The sequence below is a fragment of the Rhinoderma darwinii genome, chromosome 3 (assembly GCF_050947455.1).
Source record: "Rhinoderma darwinii isolate aRhiDar2 chromosome 3, aRhiDar2.hap1, whole genome shotgun sequence".
Classification (NCBI taxonomy): Eukaryota; Metazoa; Chordata; class Amphibia; order Anura; family Rhinodermatidae; genus Rhinoderma; species Rhinoderma darwinii.
Window position 1 is genome coordinate 383,690,549 of NC_134689.1, and position 24,694 is coordinate 383,715,242.

Below are 24,694 nucleotides of genomic sequence, written 5' to 3' on the forward strand. Positions count from 1 at the left end.
CACAGAAGGTTTTACCAGAGAAATGCAACTCAATATTGTTGCCCAGATTCTGCAGTTTTTGGAAATATCCCACATGTGGCCCTAGTCTGGTAATGGACTGAAGCACCGGCCTCAGAAGCAATGGAGCACCTAGTGGATTTTGGGGCCTCCTTTTTTTTTTTTAAGAATATCTTTTAGGCACCGTGTCTGGTTTGAAGAGGTCTTGTGGTGCCAAAACAGTGGAAACCCCCCAAAACTGACCCATTTTGCAAACTATACCCCTCAAGGAATTTATCTAGGAGTATAGTTAGCATTTTGACCCAACAATTTTTTTTGCTAAATTTATTGGAATTAGACTTTTTTCACATCTGCGTCAGGGCTCCGTTCTGACGTTCCGTCTGAGCTTTCCGTCGGAATAGAGCTCTGACTGGCACAAACTGAAACCAAAGGTTTCCGTTTCCATCACCTTTGATTTCAATGGTGACGGATCCGGTGACTATGGTTTCAGTTTGTCTCCGTCGTTTTGACGGGATGAATACTGTAGCCTTCGTCTCTGAAAATTAAAATCTACTTTAATAAAGGAGAAAAAACAACCCAACATTTGTAAAAGCAAGTTTTCCCGATTATGGTAACACCCCATATATGGTAATAAACTTCTGTTTTGACGCACTGCAGGGCAAGAGCACCATTTGGATTTTGGAGTGCAGAGAAAATGCCTAAAAAGTAACTCCATTTAGGAAACTACACCCCTTGAGGAATTCATGTAGGGGTGCATTTTGACCCCACAGGGGTTTCATAGATTTTATTAGAATTAGGCAATGAAAATAAAAACAATCCATTTTCTTCAATAAGACAAAATTTCTCATTTTCTCAACAAATAAAGGAAAAAAAGAACCCCAACATTTGTAAAGCAATTTCTCTGGAGTACCCCCGTATGTGGTCGTAAACTTCAGTTTGGGCACACAGCAGGGCTCAGAAGGGAAGGAGCGACATTTGGCTTTTGGAGTACAGATTTTGATGGATTGATTTCTTGGCACCATGTCACTTTTCCAAAGCCCCTAAGGTACAGTACAGTGGAAACTACCCAAAAGTGACTCCATTCACGAAACGACTCCCCTCGAAGAATTCATCTACGGGTGTAGTGAGCATTTTGACACCACAGATGTTTCATAGATTCGATTTTTATTAGAAATGGGCAGTGAAAATAAAAACAATCCTTTTTCTTCAATAAGACATAGCTTTAACTCAAAAATTTACATTTTCTCAACAAATAAAGGAAAAAAAAGAACCCCAGCATTTGTAAAGCAATTTCTCCTGAGTACGGCAATACCCCATATGTGGTCATAAACAGCTGTTTGGGCACACGGCAGGGCTCAGAAAAGGAAGGAACAGCATTTGGCTTTTGGAGTGTAGATTTTGCTGGATTGGTTTCTGGTCGCTATGTCGAATTTACAAAGCCCCTGTGGGACCAAAACAGTGGAAACCCCCCAGAAGTTACCCCATTTTGGAAACTACACACCTCAAGGTATTCACCTATGGGTGTAGCGGGCATTTTTACCCCGTAGGTGTTTTGCAGAAATTAGTGTGCACTCAATGTTGCAGAGTGAAAATTGGATTTTTTTCCATAGATATGCCAATGGGTGGTGCTTGTGCCACCATAACAAGACATCTCTCTAATTATTATGCTGTGTTTCCTGGTTTTAGAATCACCCTACATGTGGCCGTAATGTTTTTCCTGGACTATCGACAAGGCTCAGGAGTGAAAGAGCATCATGCGAAGTTGAGGCCTATTTTGGCAACTTACACTGTATTTGGTTCACAATTGCAAAGGCTCTGATGTGAAATAATAAAAGCAACCCCTGAGAAGTGACCCCATTTTGGAAACTGCACCCCTCAAGGCATTTATTAAGGGGTGTAGTGAGCGTTTTCACCCTACAGGACTTTTCCATAAACGATTGCTCTGCGGATGGTGCAATGTCAAAATTTCAATTTTCCCCTAGGTATGCTATTTCAGTGGCAAATATGTCGTGCCAGCTTATGCCACTAAAATGGTTCTCCCGGGTATGACGATGCCATATATGTGGAAGTAAACTGCTGTTTGGGCACACTGTAGGGAGCAGAAGAGAGGGAGCGCCATTTAGCTTTTGGAACGTGGATTTTGCTTGGTAGTAGTTTTGTTTGAGTATTACTGGTATTTCAGTTTGTAATGTGGGGGTACATGTGAGGTATAATAATGGGGTAAACAATAAAATAATCCATAGATGTGTGTGACACTGTGACACAATCCTTTCTGCACAGGCCGGTGTCACAATGATAAAGGTCCTTTCTTATCCCCCTTTTGGTCCACACTCCGCACCTTTGCAGTTTGGGGAATTTTCCTGGGTATAAGTGTTGTCCTGGTATAATACGGGCACCCTCGCTTCTAGCAGATATGTTTGGGCCTTACCCTTCCCGGTTCCCTAATTTTTGGGCCTTGATAAATCGCCACAGAAGAAATGTTCCCCTCGGGCTGCACAACTGCATATTTTTGTTTCCTGACTTATTTGAGCCTTAACTTATTTAATTTTTTTATTGACGTAGTGGTATGAGGGCTGTTTTTTTGCGGGATGAGCTGTAGTTATTATTGGTACCATTTTGGGGTACATGCAACTTTTTGATCACTTTTTATCCCTTTTTTTTTTTGGGAGGCCAGGTGACCAAAAAACAGCTATGCTGGCATAGTTTCTTAGTTTCACTATGCGTCATAAATAACATGTTAACTTTATTCTGCGTGTCAGTACGATTCCGGTGATACCAAATTTATAGCACTTTTTTTTACAACTTTTTGCACAATAAAATGTCTTCTGTAAAATGAATGTATTTTTTCTGTCGCCATGTTGTAAGAGCCATAACTTTTTTTTAATTTTTTCGTTGACGGAGCTGTATGAGGGCTTGTTTTTTGCGAGACGAGCTATAGGTACTATTCTTGGATAAATGCGACTTTTTGATCACTTTTTATTTACATTTTTGGAAGACAAAGTGACCAAAACAAACAGCAATTCTGGCAGTATTTTTTAGTTGTTTTTTTTTTTTGTTTTTCTTTTTACGGCATTCACTGCGCGGGACAAGCAACGTAAGATTTTTATCATTCAGGTCGTTACGGACGCAGCGATACCATATTTGTATGGTTTTATTATTGTTTTTTCAATAATAAATGACTTAAAGGGGTTGTCCGAGATACCAACATTTTTTCAAAAACTGTGTCATACATTACCCCTTATACAGACAACCTAAATAAAGCATTATTTTTAAAAAAAATTCTACTTTCACATTTCTTCTTTGAATTTAGCACGGTTTGTTTACATGCAGTTCAGGTCTGGTTTGTTGATCTTTCCTTGTTATGAAACTTTTTTCCCGTGCACGCTCATTGCAGGCTGCAATGAGCGTGCACGTACCTTCCAAGAGTTCATGTGAGCTGTCCCTGCTCCTCCCCGCTGACCTCCTTCACTGCACTTGTCTCCTTGCTGACATTCTTGAAGGATGATGAGCAAATGTTCTCCCCCCCATTATGTTTTTCACATTTATGTTTTCTTTCTCTTTTCAGGTCTATAAACCTCTTCGTGTCTCCCCTCACCCTCGTCCACCCTCTTCTATCTCATGTCTCTCTCCACTAAGGCTATGTTCACACAGAGTTTTTTTGCAGGAAGAATATCTGCCTCAAAATTCCGTCTTGAAGTTTGCGGCAGATTTACCTCTCCCTGCACGTTGATTTTTGCGTCGTTTTTCCCAGAGTTTTTTGTGCGCTGTTTGCGTATTTGTTTGCCGCTTTGTTCGGGGCGTTTTTCGCTTCGTTTATCTTGGCGGTTTTTGCTTGTTTGCGTCTTTTTTTGCGATGTTTTTTGCTGTGTTTTCCATTGCGTTTATCGTAGCCTTTTTCACGTCGTTTATCATTTCTTTTTTTGCGTCGTTGTTTGCGCCTATTTTTGCTGCGTTTTTCGTTGCGTCTCTCGTGGCGTTTTCCCAGTTGATTTTCGCTGCGTTCTTTGCCTCTGTTTGCGGCGTTTCTCGCGTCTTTTTCCGCTATGTTTTTCGCAGCTTTTTCCGTGGCGTTTATCGTAGCCTTTCTTGCGTCGTTTTTCGCGTCTTTTTTGCGTTTTTTTTTCTGCGTTTTTCATTGCGTCTTTCGTGTCGTTTTCCCTGTCGTTTTTCGTGGCGTTCTTTGCCTCTTTGTTCGCGGCTTTATTTGTGATGTTTTTCGCGGCATTGTTTGTGGCTTTTTTTGCTGCGTTTTTTGCGTCGTTTTCCGTGGCGGTTTTCGCCCGTGGCAATTGAGCGCCGCAGGCATAAAACAACGCGAAATACGCTTTCTCTGCCTCCCATTGAAGTCAATGGGAGGTCAGAGGCGTAAACGCCCAAAGATGGAGCATGTCGCTTCTTTTTCCCGCAAGGCAGTTTTAATGCTCGATTTTAATGCTTGTTACAACAAATTGCAGCATAAATCACGCACCAAACATGCTTGTTTGGTGCATGGTTTTCACGCATGCATCTACTTGAGTGTAGGTGCATGATAACGCACCAATAGAGGACATGCAGTATGTTTCACGCAGCGGACTCTCGCTGCGTGAAAACGGCCCCATTGAAATAAATGGGTCGCGTGTGCTGTGCGTGGTTTCGACGTGGTGTGAATGGGGCCTTATGCGCGATTTACACTAGCGTGAATCAAGTCTGTGTGCTGTGCTTTGAAAAAACGCACAACACACGCAACCCATTTATTTCAATGGGGCCGTTGACACATGTGTGACTTTTCACGCAGCGAGAGTCCGCTGCGTGAAACATACTGCATGTCCTCTATTGGTGCGTTATCATGCACCTACACTCACATTGAAGTCAATGCATGCGTGAAAACCACAAACAGCACACACGTGTTTGGTGCGTGATTTACACAGCAATTTGTTGTAAAAAAGAAGGTAAAAATGGGCTGGCTTTGTGAGTGCGTGAATAACACATGACAATCGAAAAGCACACTGATGCATAAGGGCGGATTTAAACGAGCGTGTGCGTTTTGCGCACACAAATACGGTGGCGTTTTGCGTGCGCAAAATGCACTTGACAGCTCCGTGTCATGTTCATACGGATGCGCGGCTGCGGTTTTCGCGCAGCCGCCATCATTATGACACTCTGGATGTTTGTAGCACGTGGTGCTTTTCTGTTTACATTCATTATTTTACTGCTGTTGCGCGAATCACGCTCGTCCCACGGAAGTGCTTCCATGGGATGCGCCTGATTTTCACGCACCTATTGACTTCAATGGGTGCGTGATGCTCGAAAAACGCAGAAATATAGAACATGTCGCGAGTTTACGCAGCGGACTCACGCTGCGTAAAACTCACGGACTGTCTGCACTGCCCCATAGACTTGCATAGGTCTGTGCGACCCGCGTGAATACCACGTGGGTTGCACGGACGTATAGCACGTTCGTGTTAATCCGCCCTAACGCAAACACACGGATGGGATTGACGCAAGTTTTTCACGCGCGGAAAATACACACGCTAGTGTGCATGAAGCCTTACTAATGGACGCTGTCAGACAGTGTCCATTAATAATGAACTAATAATAAATTTTTAAATAAATGAGAAGGACATAGAAAAAATATTGTAATAAAATAACACACACAACACTGGTTAACAATTTTATTAAAAATAAAAAAGGTGTCATTGAAGTAGTCCTTGAACTTGATGTAGTACCAAGGACCCAACCTGTAAAAAACACATAATAACTAAGAAAAAAAAAAAAAAGAGGGATGCTTAGATACACTGCTCATGTGTGATACTGTTAGACCATGTATCTAAGCCTACCACAAGGTAGCCTTAGTAACATTACCCAAGCAGACTGTGTCACACATGGGCCATGTATCTAAGAATACCACATGTTAGGCTTAGATACAGGGCCCCAAAACACTAATCTTAGGGTATGTTCACACGGCAGCGTCCATAACGGCCGAAATTACGGGGCTGTTTTCAGGAGAAAACAGCCCTGTCGTTTCAGCCGTAACGGCATGTGCAGGCGCTTGAACGCCGCGTCCATTACGGACGTAACTGTAGCTGGTTTTCCATGTAGTCCATGGAAAACGGCTCCATTTACGTCTGAAGAAGTGACATGACACTTCTTTGGCGCGGGCGTCTATTTACGCGCCGTCTTTTGACAGCGACGCGTAAATATACGCCTCGTGTGAACAGACAAACATCAGCCCATTGCTTTCAATGGGCAGATGTTTGCCAACGATTTCAAGCCGTAATTTCGGACGTAATTCGGGGGTTAATACGCCCGAATTACGTCCGTAAATAGGCCGTGTGAACATACCCTTATACAGGAATAAAAAGAATCTCATCTGGGGTCCTGTATCTAAGCCTACATTGTGTTAGGCTTAGATACAAGCTCCATGTGTGACACTGTTTGTTAGACCCTGTATCTAAGCCTAACAATGTAGGCTTAGATACAGGACCCCAGAAGATCTTATCTAGTTCAGGACGGGGCACAGTTTAGCCATTTTTAGCACGTGTTAGTTAAATGGCTATAACTTTTTTATTTGTTGCGCTAACGACGTTATTTTTGCGGCGTTTTTTCCGTAGACAATGCAGGTTTATTTTTTTAGCATTTTTATACACACCTTTTTTGCCATTTTAGAATTTTCATTCATAAAGTTTGAAAATAATAGTAAAAAAATAAGCTTTTTTAAAGGGAATGTGTTGCCAGAAAAACATGTTGTTTTTTTTTAAATTAAACATTTAGTGTGTGGGTGATTAAACATTGTTCAAATTTTTTTTATTTTTTTCACGAGTCAGGAAATATTATAAATTAATTCTAATTTATAATACTACCCATTTTTGGTCACTAGATGGAGCTATCCCCAAAATTGCAGCTTTGCAAAATTGGGTAAAAAGCCCTCGCTCTAGTGAGCTCTCAGCATCCCCCCCTCCTTTATCCTGGCTAGTGCCGGGATAAACGATGGGTTTGAACGGTGTAACCTCCTACACTGTGTGTCGCCATTTTTTGAGCTAACACACAGTGTAGTAGGTTTACAGTAGTAAACACACACAAACACGAACATACATTGAAATCCCTTACCTGCTCCCTCCGGCCCGTCCGCTCCGTTTGCTGCCGCTGGTCCAAGTGCACAAATCCGGAAGCCGCGACCGGAAGTAGTAATATTACTGTCCGGCCGCGACTTCCGGTCCACAGGAAAATGGCGCCGGACGGCGCCAATTTCGAATTGGACTGTGTGGGAGCGGCGCATGCGCAGTTCCCACACAGACGCCGTACACTGCAGTCAATGGGACGGGAGTCGTTCTCAGTCCCTATGGGACTGTGTCTGCCGTATTCCATGTCTGTATGTGTCGTTAATCGACACACACAGAAATGGAACAAAAAATGGCAGCCCCCATAGGGAAGAAAAAGTGTAAAAATAAGAAAAAGTAAAACACAAACACACAAATGAATATAAACGTTTTTAATAAAGCACTAACATCTTTAACATATAAAAAAATAATTTGTGATGACACTGTTCCTTTAAGTTTCAGCTATTTTTTTTGGTAATAACATAGTTTTACCCTAAAATAGACCTTTTATTTGCGATCGTCCTTGTCTACCGTAAATTTCTATGTATTACATGTCTATATTAGGGTAATTGGGTCAGCGCTAGCGTTACAACAATGATTGACAGTGGGAACGGTATTTTTTTGGGGTGGGTATTTTATGTGTATTTATTATTTAATTTTTTTTTGTACTTTACTATTTTTTTATTATTATTGTCTGTCCCTCAAAGGTAAAAAAAGACCTTTGGGGAACATTATATATTTTTTTTCTTTTTTTTTTACACCATCTTTTCCACTGTAACTGGAGCTGCACAGCAGCCTCAGTTACAGCGGAAATCAGCCCTCTCATAGTGACGATTGTCACTAATAGGGCTGTGCTGGGTCTGATTAGACCCAGCAGCAGTCTGTCACTAACGGTACCCGGTGATCATGTGACCAGTCACATGATCACCGAGAGGAATAGAGACAGCGCCGCTGCTGCTGTCTCTATTCCTATACACAGCGTTCATTGAACGCTGTGTAAAAAGACATCGGAGAAGACAGAAGCAGCGAAAGCTGCTTCTATCTTCTCCTCCGGGTCCCCGGCAGTCACTGACAGCCGGAGACCCGACATTCCCGCAGGTGCCGTCCCTCTTCACTTTTTTCACTGTGAACACGCATAGGCGCGCTCACAGTGAAAAAAAGCTGCATAGGCTGGGCGGGCACCCGCAGAAACGACACGTCTCCAGTGACGTGTCGTGTCCCATCCGAGGTCTCGCTGGGGCCATGTGATCGGGACACGACACGACAGTGGAGGAGGAAGAAAACGTGACGTCAGAAGACAGGTGATCGGAAGAAAAGAGCTGCCAGAACGGAGAACAGAAGCAAGATTGCACAGGTAAGTATATTAGGGAATATTTAATGTGTGTATTGTGTGTTTAACTTTTAAATAAAAATTTATCTCGGACAACCCCTTTAATAATGGAAAAAGGGCGATTGTGTTTTATTTTATTACTTGAAAACTTATTTTATTTTTACAACTTTTATTTTTAAACATTTGTTTAGTCCCGCTAGGGGAACTTGAAGGTCCAACTGTTCGATTGATGTTCTAATACATTGCATATGTAGTGCAATTTATTAGAACTGTCAGTTGTTCACTGACAGCAAGCTGACCAGGCTCCGCCTCCGGACGGGGCCTAAACGGCTTCCGTAATTGTTAGGCCTCCTGTTGCCATAGTAGCAGTCGGCAGGCTTGCCATCGCTTTCGATCGCTGCATCTAAGGGGTTAATGGCAGGAATCGGAGCTAGCTCCGGTTCCTGCCATTACATTGGGGTGTCCGCTGTAACATACAGCGGGCACCTACTGCTGATGACACCGGCTGATGGTACCGGAAGCCTTATAGGCCCCCACCTCCGAGCGTGGCATAGGAGGCTTCGATCACGTAAAAGACTTATTATAGGAATAAAAGCAGTTTTTGTTTTCTAAACTTAAAACTTTTTTTTTAAATAATGATATATTGTTAGGGTATGTTCACACGCCCTATTTACGGACGTAATTCTGGCGTTTTATGCCTCGAATTACGTCCGAAAATACGTCTCCAAACCGCCGGCAAACATCTATCCATTTAAATCAATGGAGTTACGATGTTCTGTGCAGACAGGCTTTTTTTTACGCGCCGCTGTCAAAAGACTGAGTGTAAAAAGACGCCCGCGTCAAAGAAGTGCCTGTCACTTCTTGAGACGTAATTGGAGCCGTTTTTCATTAACTCCATTGAAAAACAGCTCCAATTACGTCCGTAATTGACGCCACGAAAAACGTGAGTACGAGCAATTTACGTCTGAAATTCAGGAGCTGTTTTCGCCTGAGAACAGCTCCGTAATTTCAGGCGTATTGGACGCTGCCGTGTGATCATACTTTTTTTTTTATTAGTCATCCTAGGGGACTTCAACCAGCGATCGATAGATCGCTTGCACTATTTACTGCAATACTAAATGACCAAATAAAGAGAAAGTGAAGGAAAAAAATGTATTTATTTATCCAACATCAACTACAACGTTTCATCTTCTCTATGAAGGCATTTTCAAGCAATGTGTGTTAAGAATACATGAGTATATATAGAGGGCAAAGCCCAAGCAATCAGTACAACAAATCAATACATAATTGTACAATAGTTTATTGCGCTGATTGCTTGGGCTTTCTCTTTATTTGGACGTTTAGTTTACAAGGAGAGGTCACTCCTTTATTTTGAAGCTAAGCATCGGCCTAATTAGGCTTATAATCACAGTGCTGCTCCAATCCTCTGTTTCTTGTCTACTGCAATACTAATGTATTGCAGTATATCGTAATTCTGACAGGCTTCTATCATGCCCTGCCGGAGGCAGCGCTTAATAGGAGGACAAAGATGGCGGACCTGGGGCCTTCATTAGGCCCCCAGGCAGCCATAGCAACCATCGCCACCCCGCGATTGCATTGCGGGGGACGATGAGTTGCCCCCTCTTTCCAATTATTTAAATGCCGTGGTCGCTATTGACCGCAGCATTTAACGAGTTAAACTAGCGGGATCTAGCTCGAGCGCGATCTCACTCGTTACTCTGAAGTGTCGGCTGTAACATATAGCCAACACCCGCATCGTATGGAGCGGGTTCACTCCGTGAGCCCGTTTCATACTTCCCCCTACCCGACTTTGGCGTATGGATAGGACAAATGTTGGGAAGGGGTCAATGTATTCTAACGGTCATTGTGACCTTTCACTCATTCGACAGGAAGCCTATGAGTGACAGACAGTGTGCACCGGGAACGACTCAGTGACTTCCTGTCACTCTAACAGGATCCCTACAGGGACCAGCCGGGCCATAGTCTGAACTCCGGTTGCCATGACAACTATTGATAACCCCCACAATCACATCGCGGGGGCTGCCGATGTGCTAAAAACCCCTTAAATGTGGCATTCACAATCGATTGACACTGATTATTGCAATTATCCCCTTAAATGTGGCAAAGGACCGCTGGCCGACAACAGTGGAGTGTCAGCTGTCAAAGACTGCTGACCTCCCGGTTCCAGGTGCACACTGTCACGGACCGTGTGCATTGGGTAAGACCCAGTAACTGTACGTCCTCGTGCGAGAAGTAACCTCCCTTGACGACGTACAGTTACGGAGTCGTGCGGCTAGGGGTTAAAATTGATCTTGTCACGGTTATTTATTTATTTCTTTTATTTTATTCATTGTATCTTGAATGATCATATTGTGTTCGACCTTTTTAATTCATTTTTTTTTATATTGCCGATAAGTCACCCATGATTTCAGCTCCACTTTTGAGTTTTCCAAGTGCTCCGCTGCATTAAATTTAACGAGTGGTCTATTTGCGCCGGCCTACATTCAACTATGAACACAATTGGCTACATTTATTAATCATGGAGTATTTTACACCAATCAAATAGGAGGTTAATTAACGAGACATGTGCCAAATTTATTACGTCGCATGCTCCTGACTGAGAATCTTGTTACACCTATTATGAGCAGATGTAGATTTGCACCAACATTTTTAGCTTTTTCTCCTCACTCTACTTGTATGCGTCGTAAACGACATCTCCTAGGAGACCACGCCCACTTTTCACATATGGAAAATGACCAGAAGGGTCTAAAAAAAATGTGCACAATTTTTTATCACGTGCATCTCTTTTAATAAAGAGCCATTTAGGCTAAGTTTACATCTCGTTTTTACTGCACTTCTGATGTGCACGTTTTGACATGAGAAAACCGTATCAAAACTTGTACCACAACGTGCACATTGATTTCTATGGTCAGGACAGATGCCCTAGTGGTGCAGTTTGTGCTTACGTTTCGTGTGCTTACGTTTCGTTTGCTTACGTTGTATCCTTTTTGTTTTCTATGTCCTGAAAAGCGTAATTTACCACGCTTTTCAGTACTTTTCAAAAACGTATATGTTTGTATTTGTATTGAAGTCAATGGCGGCGAATGGACGACGTATGCAATATTAACCCCTACATTTGCATACCTAAAACTTATACGTTTTTGTAACCTTATATGGGAAATCTTGACTTTACAGTGTTTGATTTAGCTAAAGTATACGTTTTTATAAGAACAAACGCATAAAAATGTATACGACGTATACCACAAAAAACGTAAGCATATGTTACAAATGCATACGTTTTTGTAACTTTAAAAACGTATACGTCGTCGTACTCCACAGACGTGTGCACAAAACGAGATGTGAACTTAGCCTTACTCCTAAAACTGACGTAATGTGGGCCACTGTCCTTCTGATATTGAGAGGCCACTTCATTTGTTCGGATTTCCCCCTCGGCAAACTTTTCAAATCCTTAACGTTGCCAAATTGTCAAAAAAACAAACTATAATACACTTTTTACATTCATAGCCATTCCAAAGCTTCAGGTACTTGGGGTTTTTCTGCGCATCTTTGTGTCACTACAGGGCTATGATGTTTCTTACATGAGCACTTTACTTTGTAAGCCAATATTGTCTGGTGATGGGTTATCCATTGTGAGGTGCACAAAGTGTTGTTTTCAAGATTATTTTATTCTGTGGAACAGCCAGCATTTCATCACTGGCATTTGTTTGTATGAAATGTTATTACAGCACAATTTGTTTTCCAGAATGGATCCTACCAGACACCCATTTGGGGGCCCTCGCTATCCAACACCCTTTGGAATTAAATTACCATCACCTGAATCCAAAGAAGGCGCCACTGGGAGAGCAGTTTCTCTCTCAAGAGGTCGTGGATTGGAGGTAGCTGGCGGTTCGGATCCAGCAGTTAAGGTATAATGATCAGCAAGGACTGTTGGCAACACTGAAAGCAGTGAGAGGCCATGTGCCTCCATTCAACAACGGGTCTCCCTGGCATACCCCTTAATCTTAATGTCCAGCTTACACCACTGTTATTTTTACGTCCAACATTCTGTTCTGATTGCTTTCTTAATATATATTATAAAGGTTGGATATCCATTTTTATTGATACAAAATTGCGCTATTTAGCGGTTTGTTGTTGGCTACGTGCACACGTTGCGGAATTTGGTGCAGAAAATCCGCATCAAAACTGCAGGTAAACGCATGTAATTCCACTGGTAATATCTGCACCTAATAGTGTGATCTTTGATGCGTATTTAGGTGTAGTTTTTATATTTAAAAAAATTCTAGCGACACATTCCCTTTAACCCCTTAAGGACACGGCCAATTTTAGCCTTGAGGACAGAACATTTTTTTTAGATTTTACTCTTTGCATCCCGATGCTCATAACTCTTTTATTTTTTCTACGACGTAGTTGTATGAGACTTCGTTTTTACGGGACGAGTTGTACTTTATGTAGGTACCATTTTTTGGTACAAATACATTATCGTTTTATTTCTATAAATTTTTATTTTGGCGAAAATGCAGAAAAAAAGCAGTTCCGCAGCAGTTTTAATATTGTTTTTTTTTACACCATACACCGATCATCATAAATACTGTTATACATTTGTTGGACAGGTTGTTACGGTCATGGCGATACCAAATATGTCTATATTATTTCATGTTTTGGGACTTAAAAAGTTTTTTATTATAACAAAATGTGTTTCTGTGTATTTTTTTAACTTTTTATTTATTCATTTATCGGTCATTTTTTTTACATTCATTTAACTTTTTTTTTTTAATCCCATAAAGGGATTTATCATTTTGATTTTGTAACTGTAATGTACTGGCATAGATCTATATACCAGTACATTAGCCTGTTACTGATTGTACACAGGCAGTTATTAGGGCAGACCTCAGTATGCCCTAACAACAGGAAATATGTTCAGACAGCCCTGGGGTCCTTCAATGGACCCTGGGCTGTCTGGCCATACGAGTTATGGGCTTTGATCACGTCACAGTTATTTTCTGTGACGCGATCAAAGTGCAGTACCCCGTCCTTGAATGCCGCGATCAGCTTTTATAGCGGCATTCAAAGAGTTAACGGCGGAGAGAAGATGTTTCTCTCCTCTCCGCTGTCAGAGCGGGGCCGTGGCTGTGTATTACAGCCGTTGCCCCGCTCTCGATCGCGCGCAGAGACGGCTGTCACACAGGACGAGAATGATCGTCCTAATGCGCCAAGTACTCGCCGCTCAGGACGAGCATTCTCGTCCTGTGTCGGCAACCAGTTAAGGTCTTTTCAGGTCCGGTCATTAAGGGGTTAAGGAAACGAAATCTGAACTGAGGAGGTACAAACTATTTCCCAGCAAGCTGCTGACATGCTTTAATCTTCGTTTGAAAAGTCATATCTTCATTCCTCAAGTCTTTCCGAGTTAACCCCGCCTCCTTACTTTTGATTGACAGCTCCTCGCCTCCCCCCCAGCACACAAAATCCTGCGCTTGTGCATTGTTGTCATCTTCTGGTGTGTGCGCACAAAGGGACACCGGATTATTACGATAAAAGGCGCAAAATGTTTGCAGACCATTATTTACAATTGGAGGAGGAGTTTACAAGAGGGGATAACGGCAATAAACTTTTGATATCAGCGGCCAGTGAGGAATAAGTAACGTTCAATAGGTGTAATGCTGGTGACCGGTTCCCTTTAAGAGTATCACCATCCCAGTGTCTGTTGCAGTCTGACACCATTCCTTCAAACCAAGACCTGCTGGTTTTTTTTTTTTTCAGTAGACATGGCTCGCACATTTGGATGACTCCTGGATTCGAGAGGTGGTGTCGACAGGTTACAAGAGTAACCTGAGAATATTCTGCTCTTCCCTCAGCAAGGTTCTTTCTGTCGACTCCACCTTACTCTCTGGATCGCGCTTCTGCCTTTGGGAGGTTGTTCGCTCGCTACTCCTGCAGAAGATCATTGTTCCATTTTCGCAGACGTTTGTCAGGAGTTCTCAATCATCTTCACAATTCCCGCAAAAAATGGGTCACTGTCCGATTCTGGATCGGGGAAAAATGGGTTTCGCATGAATTCCCTGCAGTTGATTATAGATCACTGGAGCAAGAATTCCTCTCATTCATCGACATTTGCGATGCATACAACACATTCCTATTGCAGGCTCCCACCAGTGCTTTTTTTGTTTCACAATAGGTTCTCGTTACTTCCAATTTGTCGCCTTCTCCTTTGCGACGGCTCCACAGTTCTTCTCCGTGGTCCTGGCGACTCTCGTGACTCTTCTCTGCTTCAGGGGAGTCGTTGTCATCTCCTACCTGAATGACTTCTTGGTGAAGGCCCCATCCAGACAGGACAGTCTTCACAGTTCCCACATCACTCAGGACATGATTGGAAAGATTCGTTTGGATCATTAACAAAGAGAAATCATCCCTGGTCCCATCTCAGAACATGGAATTCCTGAGAATTAACTTTAAACACCAGATCTGCAAGAGTCCATCTACCGGAGGAGTAGATCAAGGCCCTTTGGGCAGAAGTAGCCCTTTTTCACGAGAACACTACCTCTTCTATTCACTTCTGCATGCTGGGTAGAATAGTTTCGACCTTCGTGGCAATTCCATATGCCCAGTTCCACTTGAGGCACCTGCAGGGAGCGATTAGTTCATGATGGGATTAGTTTTAGACTTCTCTGGATAATTTAATTCTCTGCGCTGGCCATCACGTAGGGTAGATACTTCCCTTTCACTGGTTGGTCATCTTAACGGATACCAGTCTGTTTTTCGGGTCGGGTGTATTTGGCCCTTACGGTTCAGGCCACCTGGTCGATGTAGAAGTCATCCCTACAGATCAATCTTCTAGAATTGAGGTCAAAATCTTTCTAGCTCTGTCCCATTGGACAAACTTTCCTAAGAGTCACTCAATTAGAATCCAGACCGATTATTCCACAGTGGTTGCCTATCTGAAACACTAGGGCGGCACCAGGAGTCGATCAGCTCTGTGTGAGTACTCTCAGATTCTCCTATGGATAGAGAGTCATGTTGCAGCATTGTCAGCAGTCCACATACCAGGATTGGAAAACTGGACCCATGAGAGTGGTCCTTACACTCAGACGTTTCTCATCTCCTTTGCGAATAGTGGTGCACACCGTATATGGATCTTTTAGCATCAGTATTAGGTTCCAACCTATGTGGCCGGGTTGAGGGATCCCAGGGTCATCGCGGTCAATGCCCTTGTCGCACTATGGAATAAGTGCTCCCTACTGTATTTGTTCTATCCCCTTCTGCTCTCTCCCAGAGTGCACAAGAGGGAAGGCATTCCTGAAATCCTGGTGGTGCCAGACTTGCCTGGCCTGGTACGCCGACCTTGTCTATCTTCTCGCGGACGCACCTTGGTGTCTTCCTACTCTACTTGACCTCCTTTCCCAAGGTCCGCTTCTCTACCCCACCGTACATCAGATGGCCCGAGGTATCTCTGAGTCCGTCATCCTGACAATGTTGAAGGTCAGGAAGTCTCAATCGGCCAGGGTGTACCATCGTACCTGGAGTGCTTATTTTTTCCTAGTGTGAACAGCACAGTTTCCTTCCTATGTTATGTTCTATTCCTGGAATTCTGTTTTTCCCGCATTTGTGCCTTGTTCTGGCCCGGGACCTGTTGTACTGACTATTAGCTTGTTTTTTCCTCCGGGGTCAGTTGACATGTTGTTTATTTTTTGTCTTCTACTGCTTTCTGTGCAAACTGATTTAGCCATTGTCAATAGGAAAGGTATGGCCTGCCTGGACGAAACCAAGATGACTTCTCGCCTAGTGTCAGCCTCCAATTAATACCATGAGAAAAAGATTTTACAGTGCGTACAAAAATCCAATTTTTTTGTTACCAAAAATCCCTTTCTCATTACGTTCATTGGGGGACACGGCACCCACACAATATTTTTAGGTGTTACGACGGTTTCTCCAGGGTGTTTTTGTCCTCTGGTTTACGAATATTGTCTATAACCGTTTTGTTTTCTCTGCTTCTACTGCTTATATAATAACTGGTTAGCTCAGTGTCTGCAGGAGAGGTACAGTCTGGTAGGAGTTAACACTTTTTATCTCCTAGTTGCAGCATCCTATTTCCAAGGTCATCTGTGTCCCCCAAAATGTGATGGGAAAATAATTTTACGGTAAGCGGGTAAAAAAAATGGGTAAAAATCAAATTTTCTACACAAACAGAAGAGCAGTGAGACTATGGAACTCTCTGCCAGAAGAAGTTGTCATGGTTAATTCAGTGAAAGCGGCCTGGATGACTTTCTTGACAGTAATATTACAAGTTATGGGCACTAGATTACTTGTCATATTTGCAGTTGTGATGTCCACACTGACCAAGAGGGGATTTTTTTTTCTCTTGTCGATCGCTACTGCTTTCCGTAAATCATGATTCAACAGTTCGCAGAGAAGCTACTGCCATAACACCCATAGAAAAAGAGATGTGGATGACAATTGCTTAAAAAAAAGAATACTAGGGTGTTTGTTGACCCAAGTTGGGACTATTTTGTGAAATGTTATCTGGCCGGAATTTCACTTTAATGTGCTGTAAGGATCATTTGATATGTTATTAATTTTAGTATATTTTTACATTTTCTTTTAAGGAGCAACAGGATCCCAGAAATGTTCTGCCTTCCCTGTTCCGTGGTTTGGGCTTCGAAACACAGTCACCTACAATTCCTGGTCGAGCGGGATCCTATTTGGGTAAGCCCTGTGGTAGTTGTGATGGAAGAACCATACACTTTACTGTATAAATCTCAGTGTAAAGTTAAACAGCAAATGTCACTAGAAAGAGATCTTACTTTTAGGGCTTTTTAACCCGTTAGCGACGTATGACGTAATTGTACGTCACGCCTACCAAGGGGGCGTACGGAGAGGGCTGAGTCCAGTCCGTATTCATTGGGTGTCGGCTGAAGGTTAAAGCTGACACTTAACTGCAACATATGGATCAAACGATCGCTTGGTTAAGTCTCCTAGGAAAACGGTAAAAAAAAAATGTATAACAAAGCGTTAAATAAAGTTTATCTTTTATATCCAAAAGAAATATTAAAATGAAAACAAAAAAAAGTTTTATCCCTTATATCTTTGGAGGACACAGCACCATGGGATGTTCTAAAGCTGTTCCAGAGTCTGAGAAGAAAATAAAAATACACCCATGCAACCCGCCAAACATACAGCTGCCTGCAGTAACTTGCGACCCAGACCGGCTTTAAAGGGAACCTGTCACCAGCATTTCACCTATTAAACCAGCAATACCTGGTGGTAGTGGGTGAAAAATCATTTCTATATAACCTATAATTGTTGTCTTAGTCGGCTCTGTATCTTTAGTTTTCAGTTTTTTAGTGTTCCCACCCTGTATGCTATATCCACAATATGTGCCATAAATGTCTGATAGATGCGGGGACGCTGCACAAGGCGAAACGGGGGTTCAGTGACCCCCCAATCTGAATATAGGTGCAGGTCCCAGAGCTGGAGCCGCATCAGACATTTATGGCATATCCTGTGCATATGCCATAAATGTCTAAGATGGGAAAACCCCTTTTAGACAATCTGAGACCCAGATCAAGATCTGATTGCAGGAAAGACGGGAGCCTAAGTGTAGAACATATCATAGAATGCAAACTATACTGTTCACATCAGTCAAAATAGGCCTTCCAGGTGCGAAGATACACCTTGGCAGACGAAGACTAAATAACTGGCTCAGAACCTCGGCTTGAACAGCTACACCAATACATGCATCTGAATTAAAGAGGGGTGGAATAGCGGACATTGGGAGAGGAGGTCGGTTCGAGCCTAAAGGTGCATTCGCAAGCTGGTAGACTAGATCAGCGTACAAGGCCTGACCATGCCACTTTGGTGCCACCAGGATTGCGGGAAAATCTTCTCTCTTGAGCCACCCAGGGTAGGAGCAGAAGGAGAGGGAGTAGATAGAGGAGAGATAACTTGTTCCATGGAGTGACCAGGGCGTAGACCCCAATGGCCCTGAGATTGCTTGCTCTGGCCACCTAGATAAGAACCTTATGGTTGAGCCGCGATGTTTGAAAAGAACTGAAACCTCTAAGATCAAACGGCAATGGGGAAGCGATACACATATGAGTGTGTGCTTCACTGCCAAAGGTTAGCAAAAAAACCTCACAAGCAGCTTTCTCCATTGCTGCCTGCCTCCCCAGATGGTGTCATCTACCAATATAGGATCCCCCCTCCACTACCTATATTAGAGTTTAACCACCATATGAATTAGTCCCATATGTGTATGTGTGGGCTGAGAATTTCATACTTACCACTTTGTGTCTTTGGGTGTTGGCAGGGTCAGGTCTTCAGTAATCTCGCAGTGATAGTGGGTTAGGTGACTGCCGGTAAGGGAAAATTACTACAGAGAACTGCCTGGTTTCCCAGCACCCGCAAGGGGTTGACTAGGCTATGAACTGGCTGATTACCCCTGCAGCTAAAGGAGAGCAAAGAAATACGTAAAACTACAATGAAAAATAGCATCAGACATAAGTATCAGGTCATGTTTGCCTCCTGTAGGCGCTTGGCTAAAACTGATTTAAAGAGGACCTAGCACGTCTTCTGTCATCTAAAACCAACTGAATAGCCTACCAATGTTTGCTGCAGGGCTGGTTTTCTTTCTAGCTGCTCGTTTTGTTCTGCAAACTGATGCGTACTGTACCATGCCCTCTATACCTCATCAGTAACAGATGGCAAAAAAACAAACCGAATCTTAGAAACAAATATGGGAGGGAGAAAGACGAAAGTGAACAGTAGAAGAGAGTTTTTACGGTCAGTACGAACCACTTTTCTTGTACGTACGACACAGAAACCATGAGACGTCCTAAAGCAACCCTGGGGTGGGATAAAATCGCAGGAAAAAACAGCTAAGCGGATGGTTGAGCAACTACCGCTTGCACGGTCTTGCAACCAAGGCCAGAATCCACTTATTTAAGCGTGCACTGTGTAAAATCTGGAGAATGTAAATGAAGTGTAAATGTAGCTGCCTTGCAAACCTGCTGCGCCAAAACATGGTGGCGCCCTGCCCAGGAAGCACCAGCCAACTCCCTGGGTAGAGTGAGCTCTAAGCCGGAAACGTTGATTTTGTCCTTTTGCATGATATGCCTCATAAAATGACTGAGCAAATCCAACGAGCTATGTTTGCCTTTACGTCAACCATCCGGAATGACAAATCATCACCTGAAGGAAAAAGTGACAGAAAGGTACAAGCAGATAGCCCATGTCTAGCTTTTGAAGAGATCGGTCATACGGATTAGAGGGAGAGGGACAGAATGTTGATAACAATATCTCTTCGTAGGGGTGGACGGCAAAGACAACCCTCAGGAGGAACAAAGGTATAGAGTGTAGAACCACCTTGTCTTTGTGGAGAATTAGTAAGGGAAAGTAAAGGGCCACCAACTCGCACTTTTGTCTGATAGAGGTAAGCACTACTCTAAAGGCCACATTTCAGGAAATGAGACTTAAAGAGACATCCCCTATGGGTTTAAATAGAGCAAGTCGGAGACCGTCCATTACAAGATTTAATTCCTATAGCAGCGCAAGGTCTTGTATGTAGGGGCTACGTGAGCCACCACTTCAAGGAAAGTTTTTTTTTTTAACCTGAGGTTTCGATGCCAAGGGCAAATGAAAGATGATGGACAAGGCGAATCTGTGTCCCTTCAGAGAAATAAGCCAGTCCCAAGTCCACAGCACACTAAAGGGAGGAAAGAAATGGAGTTTCGTCCCAGAAATTTAACTGGATGTGTCGTTAATAGCTGCCTTGCTGTGTATGAGCAGCCCTGGTCATTGATTTTAAACCGTGTGATGGCGAAATACATCGCTCAAGCCCGGTAGACCGGAATCTATGTTAAGGACCCATCAGTGGGAGAACGAGCAAACCTGGATAATCAAGAGGAGCCACCAAGACCGGGACTGTTCAGGCAGATGAAAGGACTGATCCAAAGACTCGGGGGATTTGTCCCAGTTGTACAAGATGGCCATTTGCAAAGGTCTGGTGTGGAATTAGGCAAACTGAATCGCCTCTATGGTTACCACCATTCTATCATCATGAGAAAAAGGTTTACACAGAGTCTGGACTCCTTATTGGAGACTATTCGTTTGTCGTCTGGGAGAAGAAAATGCGCCTTGTGCATGTTGAATAGAAATCACAGAAAGCAGATACACTGGGAAGGTGAGAGGCACGATGTGAAATGATCGATTATTTAACCAAAGTGAGTCAGTCTCGATTGTGATCCTGAGACTCGCCCGATTTTATGGCAGATGGTATTTTTATGAGAAAGTCTTTAGCCAGAGAAACCTGCGCTTAGCTACAATGTTGGTAGCAACTTGAGATGAACACCAACTGATTCCAGGAAAGTGTACAGAGATCTTTTCCGGCGTGGGCAATCTGGTTAGCAAGGCCCGCTTGTTCCTCTACCAGAGCCCCAGTGAAGATACCCTGGCTGAGCTGTTTGGCCCATGTGGACACAGCATTAGAGACCCAAGTAAATGTGGATTGTGCCCTCTCAAAACAAACTCCATGCATCTGTCCGTGGGATTGTTGAGATCCGGAGAACCCAGATCTGTATCTGCCTCCTACTGACACTAAAAACTGTTTAGCTCAGTGGCAGTAGGCGGGATGTGACCTACATAGGCGGAGCTAACTTTTTTTTAGTAGACTTCACCTCCTGGTGGCAGGGACTATATACATGGTTCCTGTGTCCCCCATCAAGTACGCTATTCAATACAGAGCCATCCTGCAAAAAAATATATATACATTTTTTTTTATAATGGGCGACATATATTGGATTATCTCCCGATTTTAATATCTCTGACGTACACTGCATACAAAAGTGTGAACAAAGCCAAATTGCCTCTTTTCATCTCCCCTTGATTGTTTGTTTTTTTGTTTTGCTTTTTAACCCCTTCCCGACATGCGCCGTACATGTACGGCGCTGTCGGGAGGTGCTTCCCGCAAAGCGCCGTATATGTACGGCGCAGTGATGGTGTGGGCTCAGAAGCAGAGCCGGCACCATCACCGCGGGGTGACAGCTGTATTATACAGCTGGCACCCTCCTGTAACTGCCAGGACCGGAGCTACTCTCCGATCCGGCAGATTAACCCCTCAGATGCTGCGCTCAATAGAGCGCAGCATCTGATAGGTTTTGACCCGACCGGCAACCCAGTGATGCAATCGCTGGGTTGCTGTGGCAATCGGACGCCAGAAAATGGCGTCCGAGTCTGCCTTGTACGGGAGCCTATGAGGACCCGCCTGCGGCGAGTCCTCATAGGCTTGCTGTCAGTGAATAACTGACAGCGCTAATACACTGCACTACGTATGTAGTGCAGTGTATTAGAGTAGCGATCGGGGCATCAGGCCCTCATGTCCCCTAGTGGGACAAGTAAAAAAAGTTATTAAAAATGTGGTAAAACAATAAAAACACACACATTTCAAATAAAAATAAAGCTAAACTGACTTTTTTCCCATAGTAAGTCTTTTATTATGGGAAAAACCGTAAAAATTAAAAAAAAAACTATACATAATTGGTATCGCCGCATCCGTAACGACCCAAACTACAAAACTATTTTATGTAATTTATCCCGCACGGTGAACGCCGTAAAAAAAAAAACATGAAAAACAACGCCAGAATCTTTGTTTTTAGGTCACATCTCCTTCCAAAAAATGCTATAAAAAGTGATCAAAAAGTCACATTTACTCCAAAATAGTACTAATACAAAACGACAATCCGTCTCGCAAAAAATAACCCCTGACACCGCTTTGTGCACGCAAAAATAAAAAGTTATGGGTCTTAGAATATGTCGACACAGAAAACAAATGATTTTATAAAAAAAGTGATTTTATTGTGCAAAAGCCGCAATACATTAAAAAAACTATACATAATTGATATCGCCGCGTACGTAACGACCCAAACTACAAAACAATTATGTAATTTATCCCGCACGGTGAACACCGTAAAAAAAAAACCATGAAAAACAACGCCAGAATATTTGTTTCTAGGTCACATCTCCTTCCAAAGAATGCTTTAAAAAGTGATCAAAAAGTCACATTTACTCCAAAATAGTACTAATACAAAACGACAATCCGTGCTGCAAAAAATAATCCCTGACACCGTTTCGTGCACGCAAAAATAATAAAGTTATGGGTCTTACAATAAGGCGACACAGAAAACAAATGATTTTATAAAAAAAGTGATTTTATTGTGCAAAAGCTGCAATACATAAAAAAAACTATATAAATTTGGTATCGCCGTAATCGTATCGACCCGCAGAATAAAGCTAACATGTCATTTAGGGCGCACTGTGGATGCCGATAAAAAAAACCAATAAAAAACTATTCCAGAATTGCTTGTTTTTGGTAATTTCCTTTACCAAAAAATGAAATAAAAAGTGATCAAAAAGTCGTATGTGTTCTAAAATGGTACCAATAAAATCTACAGCCCGTCTCGCAAAAAACAAGCCCGCACACCGCTCAATCAACTGAAAAACAAAAAAGTTACGGCACTAGTAATGCGGTGATGAAAAAACATCTCAATGCGCAGGCCGGAGGGGAACATTCCTTCAGTTTCAGGGCCCTGGTATTTAGGAACTAGGAAAGGGAATGGACATAGCACATCCGCTGGAAGCGAGGGCGCCCGTATTATACCAGCGCAAAACTTTCCCAGTAATATTTCCCAAACGACGAAGGAGAAAAAGTCCCCAAAAGGTGCAGAGCGTTACAAAAGGGGGATAAGAAAGAAAACCGTTTATCAGTGTGACACCGGCCTGTGCATAACGGATCGCTTCACAGCGTAACACACATCTATGGATAATTGTATTATTTACCCCATTATTATACCCTCTTATTATGCCCTGATGTACTCCGCACAGATTACATATACTCTGATGTACTCCACACAGATTACGTATACCACCACATTATAAACTGAAATACCAGCAAAACCCCAAACAGAACTACTACCAAGCAAAATCCATGCTCAAAATGGCGGTCTTTCCCTTCTTAGCCCTACAGTGTGCCCAAACAGCAATTTATAGCCACAAGTAAGGCATTACCATACCCGGGAGAACCCGCTTAACAATTTATGGGGTAAGATTCTCTAGGGGCACAACATCTTGTGCGGTGAATGGGCAGATCAGTGGAGAAATTGCAATTTTCACTTTGCACAATCCACTGCGTATTCATTTCTGAAAAACACCTGTGGAGTCTAAATTCTCACTACACCCCTTGATAAATGCCTTTAGGGGTGTAGTTTCTAAAACGGGGTCACTTTTGTTTGGTACATCAGGGGTTTTGCAAATGCAACATGGCGTCCGCAAACCATTCCAGAAAACGCTCCAAAAGATAAATACCGCTCCTTTTCTTCTGAATGCTCCCATATACGTAAACAGCCTATTATAACCACATATGGGGTGTTACCGTACTCGGGAGAAATTACTTTACAAATGTTGGGGTGCTTTTTCTTCTCTATTCCTTGTAAAAATGAAAAATGTGTATCTAAAACTACATCTTGTTGGAAAAAAAAAATTATTTTTCATTTTCATAGCTTAATTCTAATTAATTCAGCAAAAAACCTTTTGGGATCAAAATTTTCACTATACCCCTAGATGATTCCTCAGGGGGTGCAGTTTCCCAAATGGAGTCAATTTTGGGGTGTTTCCACTGTACTAGTACTACAGGGTCTCAGCAAATGCGACATGGCGCCCAGACACTATCCAAAATCCAAATGGTGCTAGTTCCATTCTGAGCCTTACCGTGTGTCCAAACAGATGTTTGTGACCACATGTGGGGTATTGTTTTACTCGGGAGAAGTTGCTTTACTAATTTTAGGGTGCTTTTTCTCCTTCAGTCCTTGTGGAAATGAAAAAAAAAATACCTAAACCTACATTTTCTTTGAAAAAATGTCGATTTTCATTTTTACGGCCTACTTCCAATAAGTTCTGTAAAACACCTGTGGGGTCAAACTGCTCACTGTACCCCTAGATAATTTCCACATGGGGTGTAGTTTCCAAAATGGGGTCACTTGTTGGGGGTTTCCACTGTTTTGTCCCCTCAGGAGCTTTGCAAATGTGACATGGCCTCCGCAAACCATTCCTGCTAAATTTGAGTTCCAAAAGCCAAATGGCGCTCTTTCCCTTCTCAGCCTCGCCGTGTCTCCAAACAGCCGTTTATTACTACATGTGGGGTATTGTTTTACTCGGGAGAAATTGCTCTACAAATGTTGTGGTTCTTTTTCTACTTTAGTTCTTTTGGAAATGAAAAAAAATTAGCTAA

General features: G+C 42.8%; 1 protein-coding gene across 2 annotated transcripts in view; it reads left to right on the forward strand.

The window, feature by feature from the left end:
• The window catches only part of PIWIL2 (piwi like RNA-mediated gene silencing 2), a 212,520-nt gene that overhangs the window by 16,933 nt on the left and 170,893 nt on the right, over positions 1 to 24,694 (forward strand). For both annotated transcript variants that reach the window (XM_075858869.1, XM_075858868.1), the window contains exons 2-3: positions 12,167 to 12,329; positions 17,022 to 17,121. In XM_075858869.1, the coding sequence (XP_075714984.1) occupies positions 12,168 to 12,329; positions 17,022 to 17,121 (262 nt within the window). In that variant the 5' untranslated portion in view covers position 12,167. The remainder of the gene's footprint in view (positions 1 to 12,166; positions 12,330 to 17,021; positions 17,122 to 24,694) is intronic.